Raw genomic sequence first — 16,115 nt, 5'->3', positions numbered from 1 at the left:
TCTGCTGTTTCTCAGATATATTTTCTCTTTTTGGTTTGTTCTACTGCAGTATTCCTAGAACCATGTATGGGACCCTATCTCTGAAATAGACAAAATTCTTCACTTCTTTTAGTTCTCTCATAGTATCCACTCACATAAAACCATTAAAGAGTAAAGTAGAGCTTACCGAAGATTTCCTACTAAGGGCAAAAGTGGTACTGGTACACCCTGCATCAAACGATTTTTAAATCTGTTAGTGTCTTAGACATTTTTGTGCTTTAGAATTCTAGCAACACTGCCACAAGAGATTTCTTTCCCTGGCTCTTTTCTCTCCCTCTTTGATCTACTGACCAAAGTAATTTCAAATTCTTCTCCATTTTTCATGTGGGGTAATTTAGTTATTTTTGCCTGAAATCCCTTTCATGGCTTCCTGTCAATCTTTGTGTAAATTTTAAAATCCTTAGCATGACCAGCGAGATCCTGAATGAGTTGGCTCTGCCTACTTCTCCAGCCTTAGTTTCTGCAACTGTCCCCACTGCTAAGTATTGCCTAACCCCAGCCCCGCTAGCCTTTTCTGTGTTCTTTGAACAAGCACAGCTCTGTCCTATCGCAGGGCCTTAGCATATGTTACAAATGTAACTTCCTCCTTCTTGAGCTCCTCTCTAGGCTTCTCTCTTCTTTTCATCCTTCAGGCTTCAGGGTATTTCATATGCCAGGTCCCCCTGTTCTCTGTTCTCATTGTACCTGACTCATCACTTTACTATTATTTAGTGAGCTCTAATCGTACCAGGCATTGTGCTAGATGATAGGAATAGAACATTGAACAAGACAGATATGTTTCCTGCCCTTTTCACTCTACTAAAGGAATCCAATGCTGAACAAAAATAATTATTATTGGGATAAGGATAGTAAAAGTATACTATTCAGTAAGTAGTTTTTGGTAACTATAGGAGAAAAAAATCTTAAAAATGAAAAGGTGAACTTCTAACTTATCTTCAGGCTCATAAACAATTGAAAAAGAATTCCTAGTCATTATGATGTGAAAAAAATGAAAAAAAAAAATCCAACCAGTATGACAAAGACGATCAATAGGATGAGCAAGATATGTTCAAATTATAGATTTGAGGCTCCTTGTAAGCACTGAATTTGGACTTCTAAAGTTCAAAATGAGGGACTGTTTGTTGAAATGTGTCATCTGATTTCAATTGCCATGGAAAAGGAGAGATGATCTCTAATGTACTCTAATATAGCCAGATTCAATCTATGTAGGGTGTTTGGGTCAACATCAGCATCTGAAGTTTCATTAGGGAACACTTGCAGTGAGGCTTGCAGATGTAATTTGCTACATCCAGCTCACACCCCTGAGTAGATGGATTTCTACACTGTGCCTTCAGAGGTTTGTTTTTTCTTCTTTGAAAGAGTTGTCTGTGGCTTTAATAAAATATTTTGACAGAAATGGAATATTGAGATCATTTATAAATTAAAACTTTACTCTTGTTGGATTTAGTGAGTTTTAATAGAAACTGATGTGAAAATTTTTGAGCATCTATGAAAAACACCAGGGCTATTTTTCCGTGTAATTCTGAATCAACTTAGTAGTTTATATGTATTGTTCCATTTTAAACTTCTTTTAATATCATAGTTTGATAATCATAATTTCCACTTGTTCTGAAAGATGGTGATGTACTATTGCAATAGTTTCTTTCCAGTTTTACCCAGCGCCTTTGACTTTAAACCTTAAACCATATGTAAATGAGATTCCTTGGGGAAAAGAGGAAGCTCAGAAAAGAGCTTCATATTTGTTCTTGATGATGTTGTTGTTTTTAAATAAATCTCATGGAAGCCATCGTATATGTATTACAAATGAAATTAAGCTGTTGAACTGCCTAAACGCAGTTAATATAATTGCTATAGACATGATTCTCTTCTCAGTAGCTCACATCTAGCCTGCTCCATCATTTGTTTAGCTATGGATTCTGTGACTTTTAAAGGCTGGAAAAGGAACCTTACGTTATTTCCTGTTAATCAGTTTTGCATTTTGCACCCCTCTACACACACTTGTTTAAAACCAATATGGCAGATCTAATATGCTGTCATATTTTTCCTGATCAGCTTTTTATTTTTATTTATTTATTTTGAGGAAGATTGGCCCTGTGCTAACATCTGTTGCCAATCTTCCTCTTTTTGTTTTTTCTCCCCAAAGCCCCAGGATGTAGTTGTATATCATAGTTGTAGAGTTGTAGCTCTTCTCTGTGGGACACTGCCTCAGCATGGCTTGATGAGCGGTGAGTAGGTTCGTGCCCAGGATCCAAACTGGCGAATTCCGGGCTGCAGAAGCAGAATGTGCAAACTTGACTGCCACGCCACCGGGCTGGCCCCTGATCATTTTTTTAAATAAACTGTATAATATACATTGTCTTAAGATCTTAAAAATGTGTTTTTCAAATGATACCAAGGTAACATATTCTCATTAAAGGAAATTTGTTTTGTTAATTGAAATATGACTGACATATCACATAATTATTATTTCTTTTTTGTGGCGAGAACATTGAGATCTAGTTTCTTAGCAACTTTGAGGTATACAATGCAATATTGTTGATTATAATCATTATGCTGTTTTTACTTCTCCAGAACTTGTACATCTTCTAGTTGCAAGTTTGTAACCTTTAACAACATCTCCCCAATAATAATGCCAATTTAAATTTAAAATTATCCATTCAAGTTGACTAATTTGTTGGGACATATAGAGTTGTTCATAATGCTGCCTTTTAATCTTTGTTAATTTCTCTAGAGTAGTTAGTAATATTCCTTCTTTCATTTCTGATTTTGGTAATTCGTGGCTTCTCTCCTTTAGTCAAGGTTAGCCTCCCTAACTCGTTGTCAGTTTGCTGATCTGTTCATAGAACCTACTTTTAGTTTCGTTGATTTTTTCCTGTTGTTTTTCTGTTTTCTGTTTCATTGATTTTTGCCCTAATCTTTATTATTTCTTTTTTTCTACTTGCGTTGTTTTAGTTTCATCTTATTTTTTTCTAGTTTCTTAAGGGGAAAACTTTGGTTACTGATTTGAGAAATTTATTCTTGTGTGATACAGGCATTTAATACTATAAATTTCTCTTTAAGCACTGCTTTAAGTGTATCCCAGAGACTTTGATATGTTTTCATTTTCTTTTACTCACAATATTTTATAATTTTCTTTATGATTTCTTCTCTGACCAGTGGGTTATTTAGAAGTATGTGGTTTAAATTCCAAATATTTGAAAATTTCACATATTTCTTTTTGTTGCTGTTTTCTAGTCTAATTCCATTGTGGTCTAGAACATATATTGTATGATTTTAATCCTTTAAAATTTATTAAGACTTGCTTTATAGACTAGTAAGTGGTCCCTTTGGAAGAATGTTCCATATGTTCTTGAATGTGTATTCTGCAGTAGTTGGGTACAGTGTTCTACACATTTTAGTTAGTTTGAGTTGATTGATGTTATTGTTGTTCATCTGTTCTATAGCCTTACTGACTTTCTGTCTAGTCATTCTATCAGTTATTGACACTGGAGTATTGAAATACTCAAGTATTATTGTTTAGTTGTCTATTTTCTCTTTAAATTCTGTCAGTTTTTGCTTTGTATGTTTCGAAGCTCTGTTGTTAATGTATATGCACACATAATTGTTATGGCTTTCTAAAGTATTGACCCTGTTATCATTATGAATTATATCCCTCTTTGTCTCTGTAATACTTATTTTCCTATATCTATTTTATCTGTTTGTCATAACTACTCCAACTTTTTATGGTTATGGTTTTTATGGTATATCTTTTCTATCCTTTTGCTTAAACATGGTTGTCTTTTTGATTGAAGGTGTTTCTTATTTAGACAGTCTTTAGTTAGAGCTTGCATTTTTATGTAGTCTGACAATCTCTTGTTCTTAAATGGAGTGTTTAGACTATCTATATTTCATGTAACGTTGATATGTTTGAATTAAAATGGTCATTTATTTGTCTCTCTTGTGTTTTTTATTCCTCTGTTTCTCTTTTACTACATCCTTTGTTTTAAATGTGTATTTTAGTATAGCATTTCACTTCCTTTACTGATTTTTTATTATGTATTTTTTAAATGGTGGCCCTAGGGATTATATTATGCCTCTCAATTTATCGTACTCTACCTCAGACATATTCTAACTTAATTCTGGTAAATTATAGAAAATTTGTTCTATCATAGTTCTATTCTCTACCCCTTTGTATTTACACATATATTACATCTCTATATATTATAACCCAACAATACAGTGTTATATTTATTGCCCTATATAATCAACTACCTTTTAATGTACGTAACAGAAGAAATGAGAAATAATACATTTATAGACTGTTTTATATTAACCCACATATTTGTCATATCCAGTGCTCTTCATTTCTTCCTGTGCGTTTGAATTACCACCTGTAGGACTTTCTTTAATATTTCTCTTGAGGCAGCTTTGCTAGCAAAGAATTCTCTTAGCCCTTGCTTATCTGAGAATGTTTTTATTTTACCTTAATATTAGTAATATAGTTTTGCTGGCTATAAAATTCTTGGTTGATTATTTTTTTCCTTTTATGTGTTTAAATGTGCTTTCCCACTGCCTTCTGAACTCCATTATTTCACATAAAAATTAGCTTTTAAACATATTAATTTTCTACTGTATGTGATTTTTCTTTTGCTGCTTTCAAGATTTTCTCTTGTTCTTTAGCTTTCAACAATTCAACTATAATGTATCTAGGTGTTTATGTCTTAGTATTCATTCTGTTTGGGCTTAGTTAAGCTGCTTGGATGTATGTGTTAATGTTATTTATCAATTTGGGGATTTTTCAGCCATTATTTCTTCAAATATTTTTCTGCTTTTTTCTCTTTTCTCTCCTTCTGGCACGTACATTACATTGATGTTAGTATACTTGATGTTGTTCTTCAAGTCTCTGAGGCTCTTAGTTTTTTTTCAGTATTTTTTCTTTTTGTTTTCAGGTTGCATAAGTTCTATTGCTCTGTCTTCAGCTTCATTTATTTTTTTTCTTACGCCATTATGAATCTGCTGTTGAGCTTCTCTACTAAATTTTTGATTTCAATCTTACTTTTTAACTTTAAAGTTTGATTTGTTTCTTTTTTTATTTTCTTATGAGATTATTTGTTGATTCATTGTTATCATACTTTGCTTTAATTTTTGAAAATGTTGTTCTTTAGTTCTTTGAATACATTTATAATAGCTGCATTGCAGTCTTTTGTTGTGCTACATCCAACATCTGTGGACACTCAGAGTTTTTATTGACTGCATTTTTCTGTTTTCTGGAATAGAGCACACTCTCCTCTTTCTTTGTATGTCTAAAATTTTTTAAATATTCAATGTTTTAGGTGTGCCTATTTTTAATTTTCCCCTAAGGGTTGTTGTTCTTTTATGTTTGTTTACTTCTTTTTGTAGTGACATCCTTAGACTAAATCCATTTCTTCCCAACTGTGTGACTACTGTTGTCTCCACTCAGTTTTGTTTTTCTCTTATTATTGTTTTATTTATTTATTTATTTATTTAATTTTTTGTTTATTGCAGTAACATTGGTTTATAACATTGTATAAATTTCAGGTGTACATCATTATACTTCTATTTCTGCATAGATTACATCATGTTCACCACCCAAATACTAATTACAACCCATCACCACACACATGTGCTGAATTATCCCTTTCACCCTCCTCCCTCCCCCCTTCCCCTCTGGTAACCACCAATCCAATCTCTGTCTCTATGTGTTTGTTTATTGTTGTTGTTACAGGGGCAAAATATTTTAAGTGTCAAGACAGACAGAGTACCACAGTGCTGACCACGTATTATTACGCAGTTTTCATTGTTTCTAGTCAAGTTATTGTGGACTACTATGTAGCTAGATCTATTCTGTTATTCATCTCTCAATTTCAAAGTTTCTGATTTTGATTTTATTAACTATATTTGGTCAAGACATTTTGAATGTATAAATTTATGAGAATATACCTTGTACCCACTGAGTATCACCATTCACAATTCAAATACATTTTTAGATTCCTGTAATATATGTATTTGTAGTATGATCCACTTAGTAATTCACTTGATTTTTTGTTGTTGTTGTTGCTGAAAAATAACATGAAACTAAAAGTTCAATGTGATCCTGGTTCTGATTCTGCGAGGGCATGTCCAAAACTATAGGGGAAAAAAAAGACTTCAAGGAAATATAACAATGTATAGTGCTTATTATTGGGAGTGGCAGGGTAAAAGGTGGATTATGACTGGTTTTGATTTTTCTTTTTTATAATTATATTTTCTAAATTATCTTCAGTGAGGTACTAGTACCTCTGTAATGAGAAAATAAATATTTCCATTTGTTTTAAAATAATTGAGCTACTTAAAAAGAAATTGATACTATACAGTATCAATTAGCACTGATAAGTGCTCGTAGAGTTGCAAAGTCAAAACTACAAGTCAAAGGAACTATTTTCTATCAAATTGGCTTCCCAATAATAAATGTTTACAAGTATTGTAATACTGAGTACATTTTAAAAAATTATTTCACAAAGTAGTTTATCAATAGCCACAAAAAATAAGATGATTATATCTCCTAAATTTATATTAATGAATTAATCTCTGGTAAATTTATAAAAGAAGGAAAGGAATATTGCTTTTAATTCTGAAATTTATGAGTGCTTATTTTTTTATCAAGTATACTTTATTTAAAAATAACATATTATACATATTAATCACCAAGAGAAGACCGAAATGCATCCTGGGTCTTATCACCAGAGATTCTGATTAAGTTGGTCTGAAGTAGAAACCAGGAATCTGTATTTTTGATAAGCACTCACAGGATTCTGGTGCAGGTCACCCAACAGACCATAGTAGATTGGTTATTCTTTTCCTCTCTCATTCCACAGCCAGATTTGTGGTCACCTTCAGTCCATACAAAGATTATTGCGTTTTCCTAAGTTAACATGTTTTCTGTGGTCTCCAAGTTACAGTGCACACACCCCCAGCAGTTGCACAGTACAACCCCCTAGAGTAAGGAAAGGGGAAGCTAGAACTTCTATTTATACTTTATATCATTTCCTTAATTTCTATTTCTGTATTTTTATAATGTCCATAGTTATATGATAGTATGTTATAATAAATACAAATATAAACATTTTAAAAAGATAACTTTTAAGTAGCATGTAAATTCTTTAGCACGTTGGTCTGTGGGATACTATCTCCACTTTTTATGATGCCATATTAAATGTTTTATATTTCAAATTTAGACAATAGACAACTTACTATCAAGTGATAATTAACTACATCTTTGTATGTGTGCTTCCCTACCCCCTTTCATCTCCTTTATCAGGTGATGCTTTTCCTTGGACTATCAGCTTGCATCATTTCAGCATATATAGCCTTTTTGGAAAACAAGTGACACTTTGCCTAGTGGAACCTATGGGTTGCACCTCTACTCTAGCTGTTACATCTCAAAAACTACTTGCTACAGGACCTGATACAAGACATTCATTTGTCGTTTGTCTCCATGTTGACCTAGAGTCGCTTGAGATAAAATGCTCGACCCTCCAGGTTGGTACATTTGATTTATGAAAGGAAATTTAAAATAATGTGATTTAGGAACAATTGTTATCCATTTTGTTTCAGGGTTTCACTTCTATTAAGTGTCCTAAATTATTTTGAACAGCGCCATCAAGATCAGAATGGTTAGATTAAGAATTGCTTTGAAGCTCTCTCAAGTTTTGTAATTTAAACTCTTCTGAAAATGTAATGGTGATAGTATAAATGCATCTTTTGGCTGATGGAATGAAATCAGTTGCAGATGTAAAGTTTTTAAATGCTGAAGAACTACTTTACTATCAGACTGGAAGAGTCTGTTGGAATCAGATTATCACTCAGACCTTTTGATTGACATGTAATATTTAAAAAAAACAGCACTGTTTACTATTTTAAAAAGGCATTTTGTTAATTGCATAACATTTCACTTGGTATAGGCCAAACATATTGTATTCTGCAGTTTTACAGTTTAATATGAATTCATATCACCTGGGTTTGTACAAATTATTAATTGCATACAATTTAACACTTGTTTCTTTGACCTTAAGCAGACTGTAGTATATTTTATACATACATTGTCAATGTTGAATACTATTTGAAATTATATTTTTAAAACAATACTTTTTAAAGTCTTATTAAATCTGACAGGTCAATATTGATAAATCTGTGTTTATCCCAGTGTTAGTGATTAGAAGCCAGTCTTTAAATTTTTTTTTTTTTTTTTGTGAGGAAGATCAGCCCTGAGCTAACATCTGCCAATCCTCCTCTTTTTGCTGAGGAAGACTGGCCCTGGGCTAACATCCATGCCCATCTTCCTCCACTTTATATGGGACACTGCCACAGCATGGCTTGCTGAGCGGTGCATCGGTGCACGCTTGGGATCCGAACCGGCGAACCTTGGGCCGCTGCAGCGGGCCACGCACACTTAACTGCTTGCGCCACCAGGCCGGCCCCTACAAGCCAGTCTTTAAACTGTGTTTTTTAAAGTGGGTTCAAATATTATTCCATATTTTATAGAGCCTCCTTTACCATCCTCCTTCTTTCTCCTTTTCTCTTTGCCTCTTTCCCCCTACTGTATACTATACAGCTTGGTTTAGTTTTTATATGTGTTTGTGCACTTTGAAAAGATTGGACATGCTAATATATTGGGGATGGGCTTATTATAAAAATGCATATAATTAGAATTATGATGAGGCCCTACATTAAATGAACACTGTCATAACAACTAAAAGCTCATCCTCCATTATAAAAATCATTTCTTTTATAATCAGTAGTAAATACTTTTGAACAATATTAAATATTCTAGTTTAATGGCCATTTGCCATTCCATTATAACCCATAATGGTATGAAAGAGAATAATCATGAAATGACTTACTCTCTCTTAGATTATTCTCTGAATGCTAATGCTGATAGTTGCTGAAAAACATTTCAGAGAGGAAGGGAAATTGTAATTGCATCCCTCTCAAGAGATATGTTGAGTTCCTAATCCTTAGTATCTCAGGATGTGACCTTATCTGGTAACAGGGTCATTATAGAGGTAATCAAGTTAAAATGAGGTCATGAGAGTGATCCCTAATCTAATGTGACTGGTATCCTTACAAAAAGGGGAAATTGGGATGCAGACACACGCAGAGGGAAGTCAATGTAAAGACACACACAGTGTCTTGTGAAGATGGAGACAGAGATTGAACTGATCCAGCTGCAAGCCAAAGAATACAATGATTGCTAGCTACCACCAAAAGTAAGGAAGAGAGGCAATGAAGGGTTCTACTCAAGAGTCTCAGAGGGAATATGGCACCGGTGATACCTTTATTAGGGACTCTAACCCCTAGAACCGTCAAACAGTAAATTCCTGTTGTTTTAAGCCACCCAGATTATGATACTTTTGTATGGCAGCTTTAGCAAACAGATTGCAGAGAAATAGATTCACCTTCTTTAGATCCTTTATCACAGAAGTTGTTAAAAAGGAAAGCATAAGAGATCCAATTCTAACATAACAGCAGAAGCCCACCTCACCCCATCCATCCCATTGATTATTTCTGTATACTCTGGGGAAAAAAAGCAAAAGCTGACAACTAAATGAACATTCCCAATGTGTTTTAAAATACGGTCATGTGCGACATAACGAAGTTTCAGTCAACAACGGACAGCATATGTGACAGTGGTCCCATAAGATTAATGCAATATAGCCTAGATGTATAGTAGGCTGTACCAACTAAGTTTGTGTAAGTACACTCTATGATGTTCACACAATGACAAAATCACCTAACGACACATATCCCCATCATTAAGTGACACATGACTGTAATTGAATTGCAAAAAAGGACTTTAAAGCAGCGATTATAACTTTTTTCATGATGTGTAAAGGAAAGCACACTGAATATAAAAGATAAGAATTCTCAATGGGGAATAAAAAGTATAAAAAGAATCAAATGGAATTTAAGATTTGAAAATAAAATACCTGAAAGAAAAATAAACTATACTGTATGGGCTTAGTGGTGGCCTGCATATGACAGAAGAAAAAGTCACTGAACTTGAACACAGAGCATAGAAATTACTGAATTTGAAAAACAGAGAGAAAAAAAGGTATTTAAAAAAGGACCAGAGGGCCAGCCTCAGTGGCCTAGTGGTTAAGTTCAGTGTACTCCACTTTGGCGACCCTAGGTTCAGTTCCCACGCACGGACTTACACTGCTCTGTTAGCAGCCATGCTGTGCTGGTGGCCCACATTCTAAAAAATAGAGTAAGATTGGCATGGATGTTAGCTCAGGATGAATCTTCCTCAGCAAAAAAAAAAAAAAAAAAAAGGACCAGAACCTCAGTGGCTGTGGGACAAAATAATATATGTGTAATTGGAGTTCCAAAAGGAAAAGAGAAAAAAATTGGGGCAGAAAATGTTGAACAAATATTTTCCAGAAAGCCTCCTAAATTTGCAGACAAAGATGGGCTTTTGCATATTCAAGAAGTTCACCTCATCCCAAGCATGTTTATCTTTGAGTATAAACTCAAAGAAAAACGTTCTTGGGCACATTGTGATTAAAATACTGAAAACCAAAGATAACTTTTTAAAAATTTTGAAAGCAGCTGCAAGAAGACACATTTTATATAGGTTTACAATTATTTGACAGAGGATTTCTCATTAAAAGCCATAGAGGACAGAAGACATTGGAACAATATCTTTAAAGTGCTAACAGAAAATAACTTTCAAGCCAGTAAAGATATCCCACAGAAATCAAAGTGAAATCAAGACACTGTAGATGAAGGGAAACTAAGAGAATTTGTCAACAGCAACTCTGCTCTACAAGGAATGCTAAAAGGAAGTTTCAAGGATAAAGGAGAATGATACCAGATGAAAACTTGTATCTTCAGAAAAAAAGGAAAACCAACAGAAATGATGAATAGCTTGGTAAGTTTTTTAAAAAAACTATTTAAAAAAAATATGTATGACTGGGGGCAATCCAAGATGGTGGCTTGGCCTGAACTCACCTCTTTCCATGGACACACCAAATCTACAGTGACATATGAAACAATTCCCTCTGCAATAGTACTGAAAGCTAGTTGAACTGCTCCTCCACAGCAAAGAATAAAAGGACCACATTGAGACAGGTGAGGCAGAGATACAGTCTCACCAAAACCCCATCCCCAGTGTAGCAACCCACAATAGAGAGGGATCTCATAAGTCCAGAGCTTCTTCCGGAGGAGTGAGAGGTTTTTGCCCCACATCAGGCACCCCAACCCTTGTGATTTGCACTAAAGAGATGAGTCCCCAAAATGTCTGGCTTAGAAAATAAATGAGGTTTATGTCCAAAGGACACAAAGGGCAGTAGGGAACTGAGATTCTCCCTTTTTTTTTTGGTGAGGAAGATCAGCCCTGTGCTAACATCCATGCCAATCCTTCTCTTTTTGCTGAGGAATTCTGGCCCTGGGCTAACATCTGTGCCCATCTTCCTCCACTTTATGTGAGACGCCGCCACAGCATGGCCTGACAAGCAGTGTGTCAGTGCACACCCAGGATCCGAACCTGGGCTGCCAGCAGCGGAGCACACACACGTAACCGCTACGCCATGGGGCCGGCCTTCCTTTTTTTGTATGTATGTATGTATGTGAAGAAGATTGGCTCTGAGCTAACATCCATTGCCAATCTTCCTCTTTTTGCTGAGGAAGATTAGCCATGAGCTAACGTCTGTGCCTATCTTCCTCTATTTTGTATGTGGGATGCCCCACAGCATGGCTTGATGAGTGGTGCATACGTCCGCGCCTGGGATCCAAACCTGCAAACCCTGGGCCGTCGAAGCAGAGCTCACAAACTTAACCACTATGCCACTGGTCCAGCCCCCTGAGATTTTCCTTTTAAAGGGGTCACATGTGGTCTCACTTGCCCTGGGACACAGCACAAAAACAAGTTTGAAAAGCACATAGACTATATGTGAAAGAGATTCACTTGCTAATATTAAAACATCTGCTGGAGGGGCAGGGAACAGTTGGGCCTCTCTCTGGAAACCGAGGCACTATTGGACACTATTTTTGCACTCTCTACCCTGCTTGCACAGGCGAGCACATGCAAACATGGCACCCTCCCACTGCCTTGCTAAAGTAAGGCTAGCAAGTGCCAAGTGGTCACAGCATCATCCTGCTTTCTTGCTAAAGCTGGCAGGTGTGTGCAGTCCAGACATTTTCCACTCCCTTGCTACAAAGCCATCAAGTATGCCCTGTTGCCTACGCTCTCCAGCTGCCTCCCTAAAGCCAGCAGGCCGTGCAGTCTACACAGGGGGGACACTGCTTGATTATCTGGCCCTGGTGGTCAAGGGGCCTTGTGTTCTTGGGCTCCATGGAACTACAGCAATTGGAAAGACAGTTACAGGCTACATCAATGGATAGATTATCCAGACAGAAAATCAATGAGGAAACATTAGCCTTAAGCAACACATTGGACCAGATGTATTTAATAAATAAATACAGAACATTTCATGCAAAAGCAGCAAAATACACATTCTTCTCAAGTGTACATGGTACATTCTCTGGGATAGGTTACATATTAGGCTACAACACAAATCTCAATAAATTTAAGAAGACTAAAATCATATAAAGCATCTTTTCTGACCACAGTGGTATGAAACTTGAAATCAATTACAAGAATAAAACCGGAAAAATCACATATATGTGGAGATTAAGCCACATGCTACTGAACAAGCATTGGCTCAATAAAGAAATTAAAGGAGAAATCAAAAAATACCTAGAGACAAGTGCAAATGGAAATATACCAAAATCTATGAGATGCAGCAAAAGCAGTTCTAAGAGGAAAGTTCATAGCAATACAGGCCTACCTGAAGAAACAAGAAAAATCTCAAATAAACAATGTAACTTTATACTCAAAGGAACTAGAAAAAGAACAAACAAATCTCAAAGTTACTAGAAGAAAAGAAATAAAGATCAGAGTGGAAATAAATGAAATAGAGACTAAAAAGACAATAGAAATGATCAATGAAATTAAGAGTTGGTTCTTTGAAAAGGTAAACAAAATTGACAAACCTTTAGCTAGACTCACCAAGAAAAAAAGAGAGAATGCTCAAATAAAATCAGAAATGAAAGAGAAGTTACAACAAAGAATCATAAGAGACTACTATGAACAATTATACGGCAACCAATTGGACAACCTAGAAGTAATGGATTAATTCTTAGAATCTTAGAATCTTCCAACACTGAATCAGCAAGAAATAGAAAATCTGAACAGACCAATGTCTAATAGTGAATCAGTAATCAAAAGCCGCCCAACAAAGAAAAGTGCAGGATAAGATGGCTTCACTGGTGAATTCTACCAAACATTCAAAGAAGCTTTAACATCTGTCCTTCTCAAACTCTTCCAAAGAAATTGAAGAGGAAGGAATGCTTCCAAACTTATTTTACAATGCCAGCTACAATCAGACAAGAATATAAAAACAAAAAAAATAACAGGCCAATATCTCTGAAGAACATAGATGCAGAAATACTCAACAAAATATTAACAAACCGAATTGAACAATATGTTAAAGGGAGCACATAGCATGATCAAGTGAGATTTATTTTAGGGATGCAAGGATGGTTCAACATCTGCAAATCAATCAATGTGATATACCATATTAGCAAAATGAAGGATAAAAATCATATGATCATCTCAATAGATGCAGAAAAAGCACTTGACAAAATTCAACATCTTTTATGGAAAAAAAAACTCTCAACAAAATGGGTATAGAGGGAATGTACCTCAACATAATAAAGGCCATATATGACAAGCCCACAGCTAATATCGTACTCAATGGTGAAAAGGTGAAAGCTATCCCTCTAAGATCAGGAACAAGACAAGGATTCCCACTATCCTCACTTTTATTCAATATAGTATTGTAAGTTCTTGCCAGAACAATTAGGCAAGAAAAAGAAATAAAAGGCATCCAAATTGGAAAGGAAGAAGTAAAACTATCACTGTTTTATGGAAGACATGGTTCTATATTTAGAAAATACTAAAGACTCCACCAAAAATCTGTTAGGACAAATGAACAAATACAATAAAGTAGCAGGGTACAAAATCAGTATACAAAAATTGGTTGTGTTTTTATACAATAACAATGAACTATCAGAGAAATTAAGAAAACAATCCCATTTACAATCACATCAAAAGGAATAAAATACCTAGGAATAAATTTAACCAAGGAGATGATAGACGTGTAAATGAAAACTGTAAATCATTGATGGAAGAAATTAAAGAAGACACAAAGAATGGAAAGAAACTCCATGCTCATGGATTGGAAAAATTTATATTGTTAAAATGTCCATATTTCCCAAAGCAATATACAGATTCAATGCAACTCCTATTAAAAGTCCAATGACATTTATCACAGAAATGGAACAAACAATTTTAAAATTTCTATGGAACCACAGTACATAGCTGAATAGCCAAAGCTATCTTGAGAAAGAAGAACAAAGCTGGAGGCATCATACTCCCCACTTTCAAACTGTGTTATGAAGCTTTAGTAATCAAAACAGTATGGCATTGTCATGGAAACAGACACATAAATCAATGGAACAGAATAGAGAACCCAGAAATAAAACCACCTATATATGGTCAATTAATTTACGACAAAGGAACCAAGATACACAGTGAGGAAAGGGTGATATCTTCAATAATTGGTGCTGGGTAAAGTGGACAGCCACATGCAAAAGAATGAAAGTAGACCACTATCTTACACCATATACAAATATTAACTCAAAATGGATTAACGACTTGACTGTAAGACCTGAAACCATAAAACTCCTAGAAGAAAGCATAGGCAATACGCTACTTGACATGGATCTTGGCGATGAAGTTTTGGATTTGACTCCAAAAGCAAAGGCAACAAAGGCAAAAATAAACAAGTGGAACTACATCAAATTAAAAAGCTTCTGCACAGCAAAGGAAACCATCAACAAAATAAAAAGTCAACCTACTAAATGGGAGAAAATATTTGCAAATCATGTATCCAATAAGGGGTTAATATCCAAAATATATAAAGAACTCATAAAATTTAATAGCAAAAAAACAATCTGGTTAAAAAATCAGCAGAGGATCTGAATAGACATTTTTCCAAAGAAGATGTACAGGTGGCCAACCAGGCACACAAAAAGATGCTCAATATCACTAATCATCAGGGAAAGACAAATCAAAACTACAGTGAGAGATCACCTAAAGCCTGTTAGAATGGCTGTCATCAAAAAGACAGGAAATAACTAGTGTTGGTGAAAATGTGGAGAAAAGGCGACACTCGGGCACTGTTGGTGGGAATGTAAATTGATGTAGCCAATATGGAAAACCTTATGGAGGTTCCTCAAAAAGTTAAAAATAGAACTGTCATATGATCCAGCAATTCCACTTCTATGTATTTATCTGAAGAATATGAAAACACTAATTCGAAAAGATATATGCACCCCCATCTTCATTGTAGCATTATTTCCAGTAGCCCAGATATAGAAATAACCTAAGTGTCCATTGATGGAAAAATGGATAAGAAGATGTGGTGTGTGTGTATTTGTGTGTGTGTATATACATATACATATATATATATAATATACAGTGTATATATGTATACATGGATATACACAATGGAATACTGCTCAGCCGTAAAAAAGAATTAAATCTTGCCATTTGCGACAAAATGTGTGGACCTTGAGAGAATTATGCTAAGTGAAATAAATCAGACAGAGAAAGACAAATAATGTGTGATTTCACCTGTATGTGGAATGTAAAAAACAAAACCAAACCAAACAAGAATCTTAGATACAGAAAACATAGTAGTGGCTGCCAGAGGAGATTGGGGTTAGGGAGTGGGCAAAATGGGTGAAGGAGGTCAAGAAGTGCAAGCTTACAGTTGCATGGTGACTATAGTCAGTAATATTTTAGAGGATACTTGAAAGTTGCCAAGAGGGTAATCCTAAAAGTTAACTTTGTGTAGTGACGGATGGTAACTAGACTTATTGTGGTGATCATTTTGCAGTGTGCACAAATATCAAGTTATTATGTTGTACACCTGAAACCAATACGATGTTATACGTCAATTATGCTTCAA

General features: G+C 35.0%; 1 protein-coding gene across 8 annotated transcripts in view; it reads left to right on the top strand.

Moving 5' to 3' along the window:
• Positions 1-16,115, top strand: part of VPS13B (vacuolar protein sorting 13 homolog B) — a 741,189-nt gene that overhangs the window by 358,100 nt on the left and 366,974 nt on the right. For all 8 annotated transcript variants that reach the window (XM_087447588.1, XM_087447586.1, XM_087447584.1 and 5 more), the window contains one exon: positions 7,337-7,557. In XM_087447588.1, the coding sequence (XP_087303714.1) occupies positions 7,337-7,557 (221 nt within the window). The remainder of the gene's footprint in view (positions 1-7,336; positions 7,558-16,115) is intronic.

This window comes from Ceratotherium simum, chromosome 23, assembly GCF_057802395.1.
Source record: "Ceratotherium simum simum isolate JZ-2026a chromosome 23, ASM5780239v1, whole genome shotgun sequence".
Lineage (NCBI taxonomy): Eukaryota > Metazoa > Chordata > Mammalia > Perissodactyla > Rhinocerotidae > Ceratotherium > Ceratotherium simum.
The sequence above is the reverse complement of the archived record's forward strand: the minus strand, read 5'-3'. Positions and strand labels throughout refer to the sequence as shown.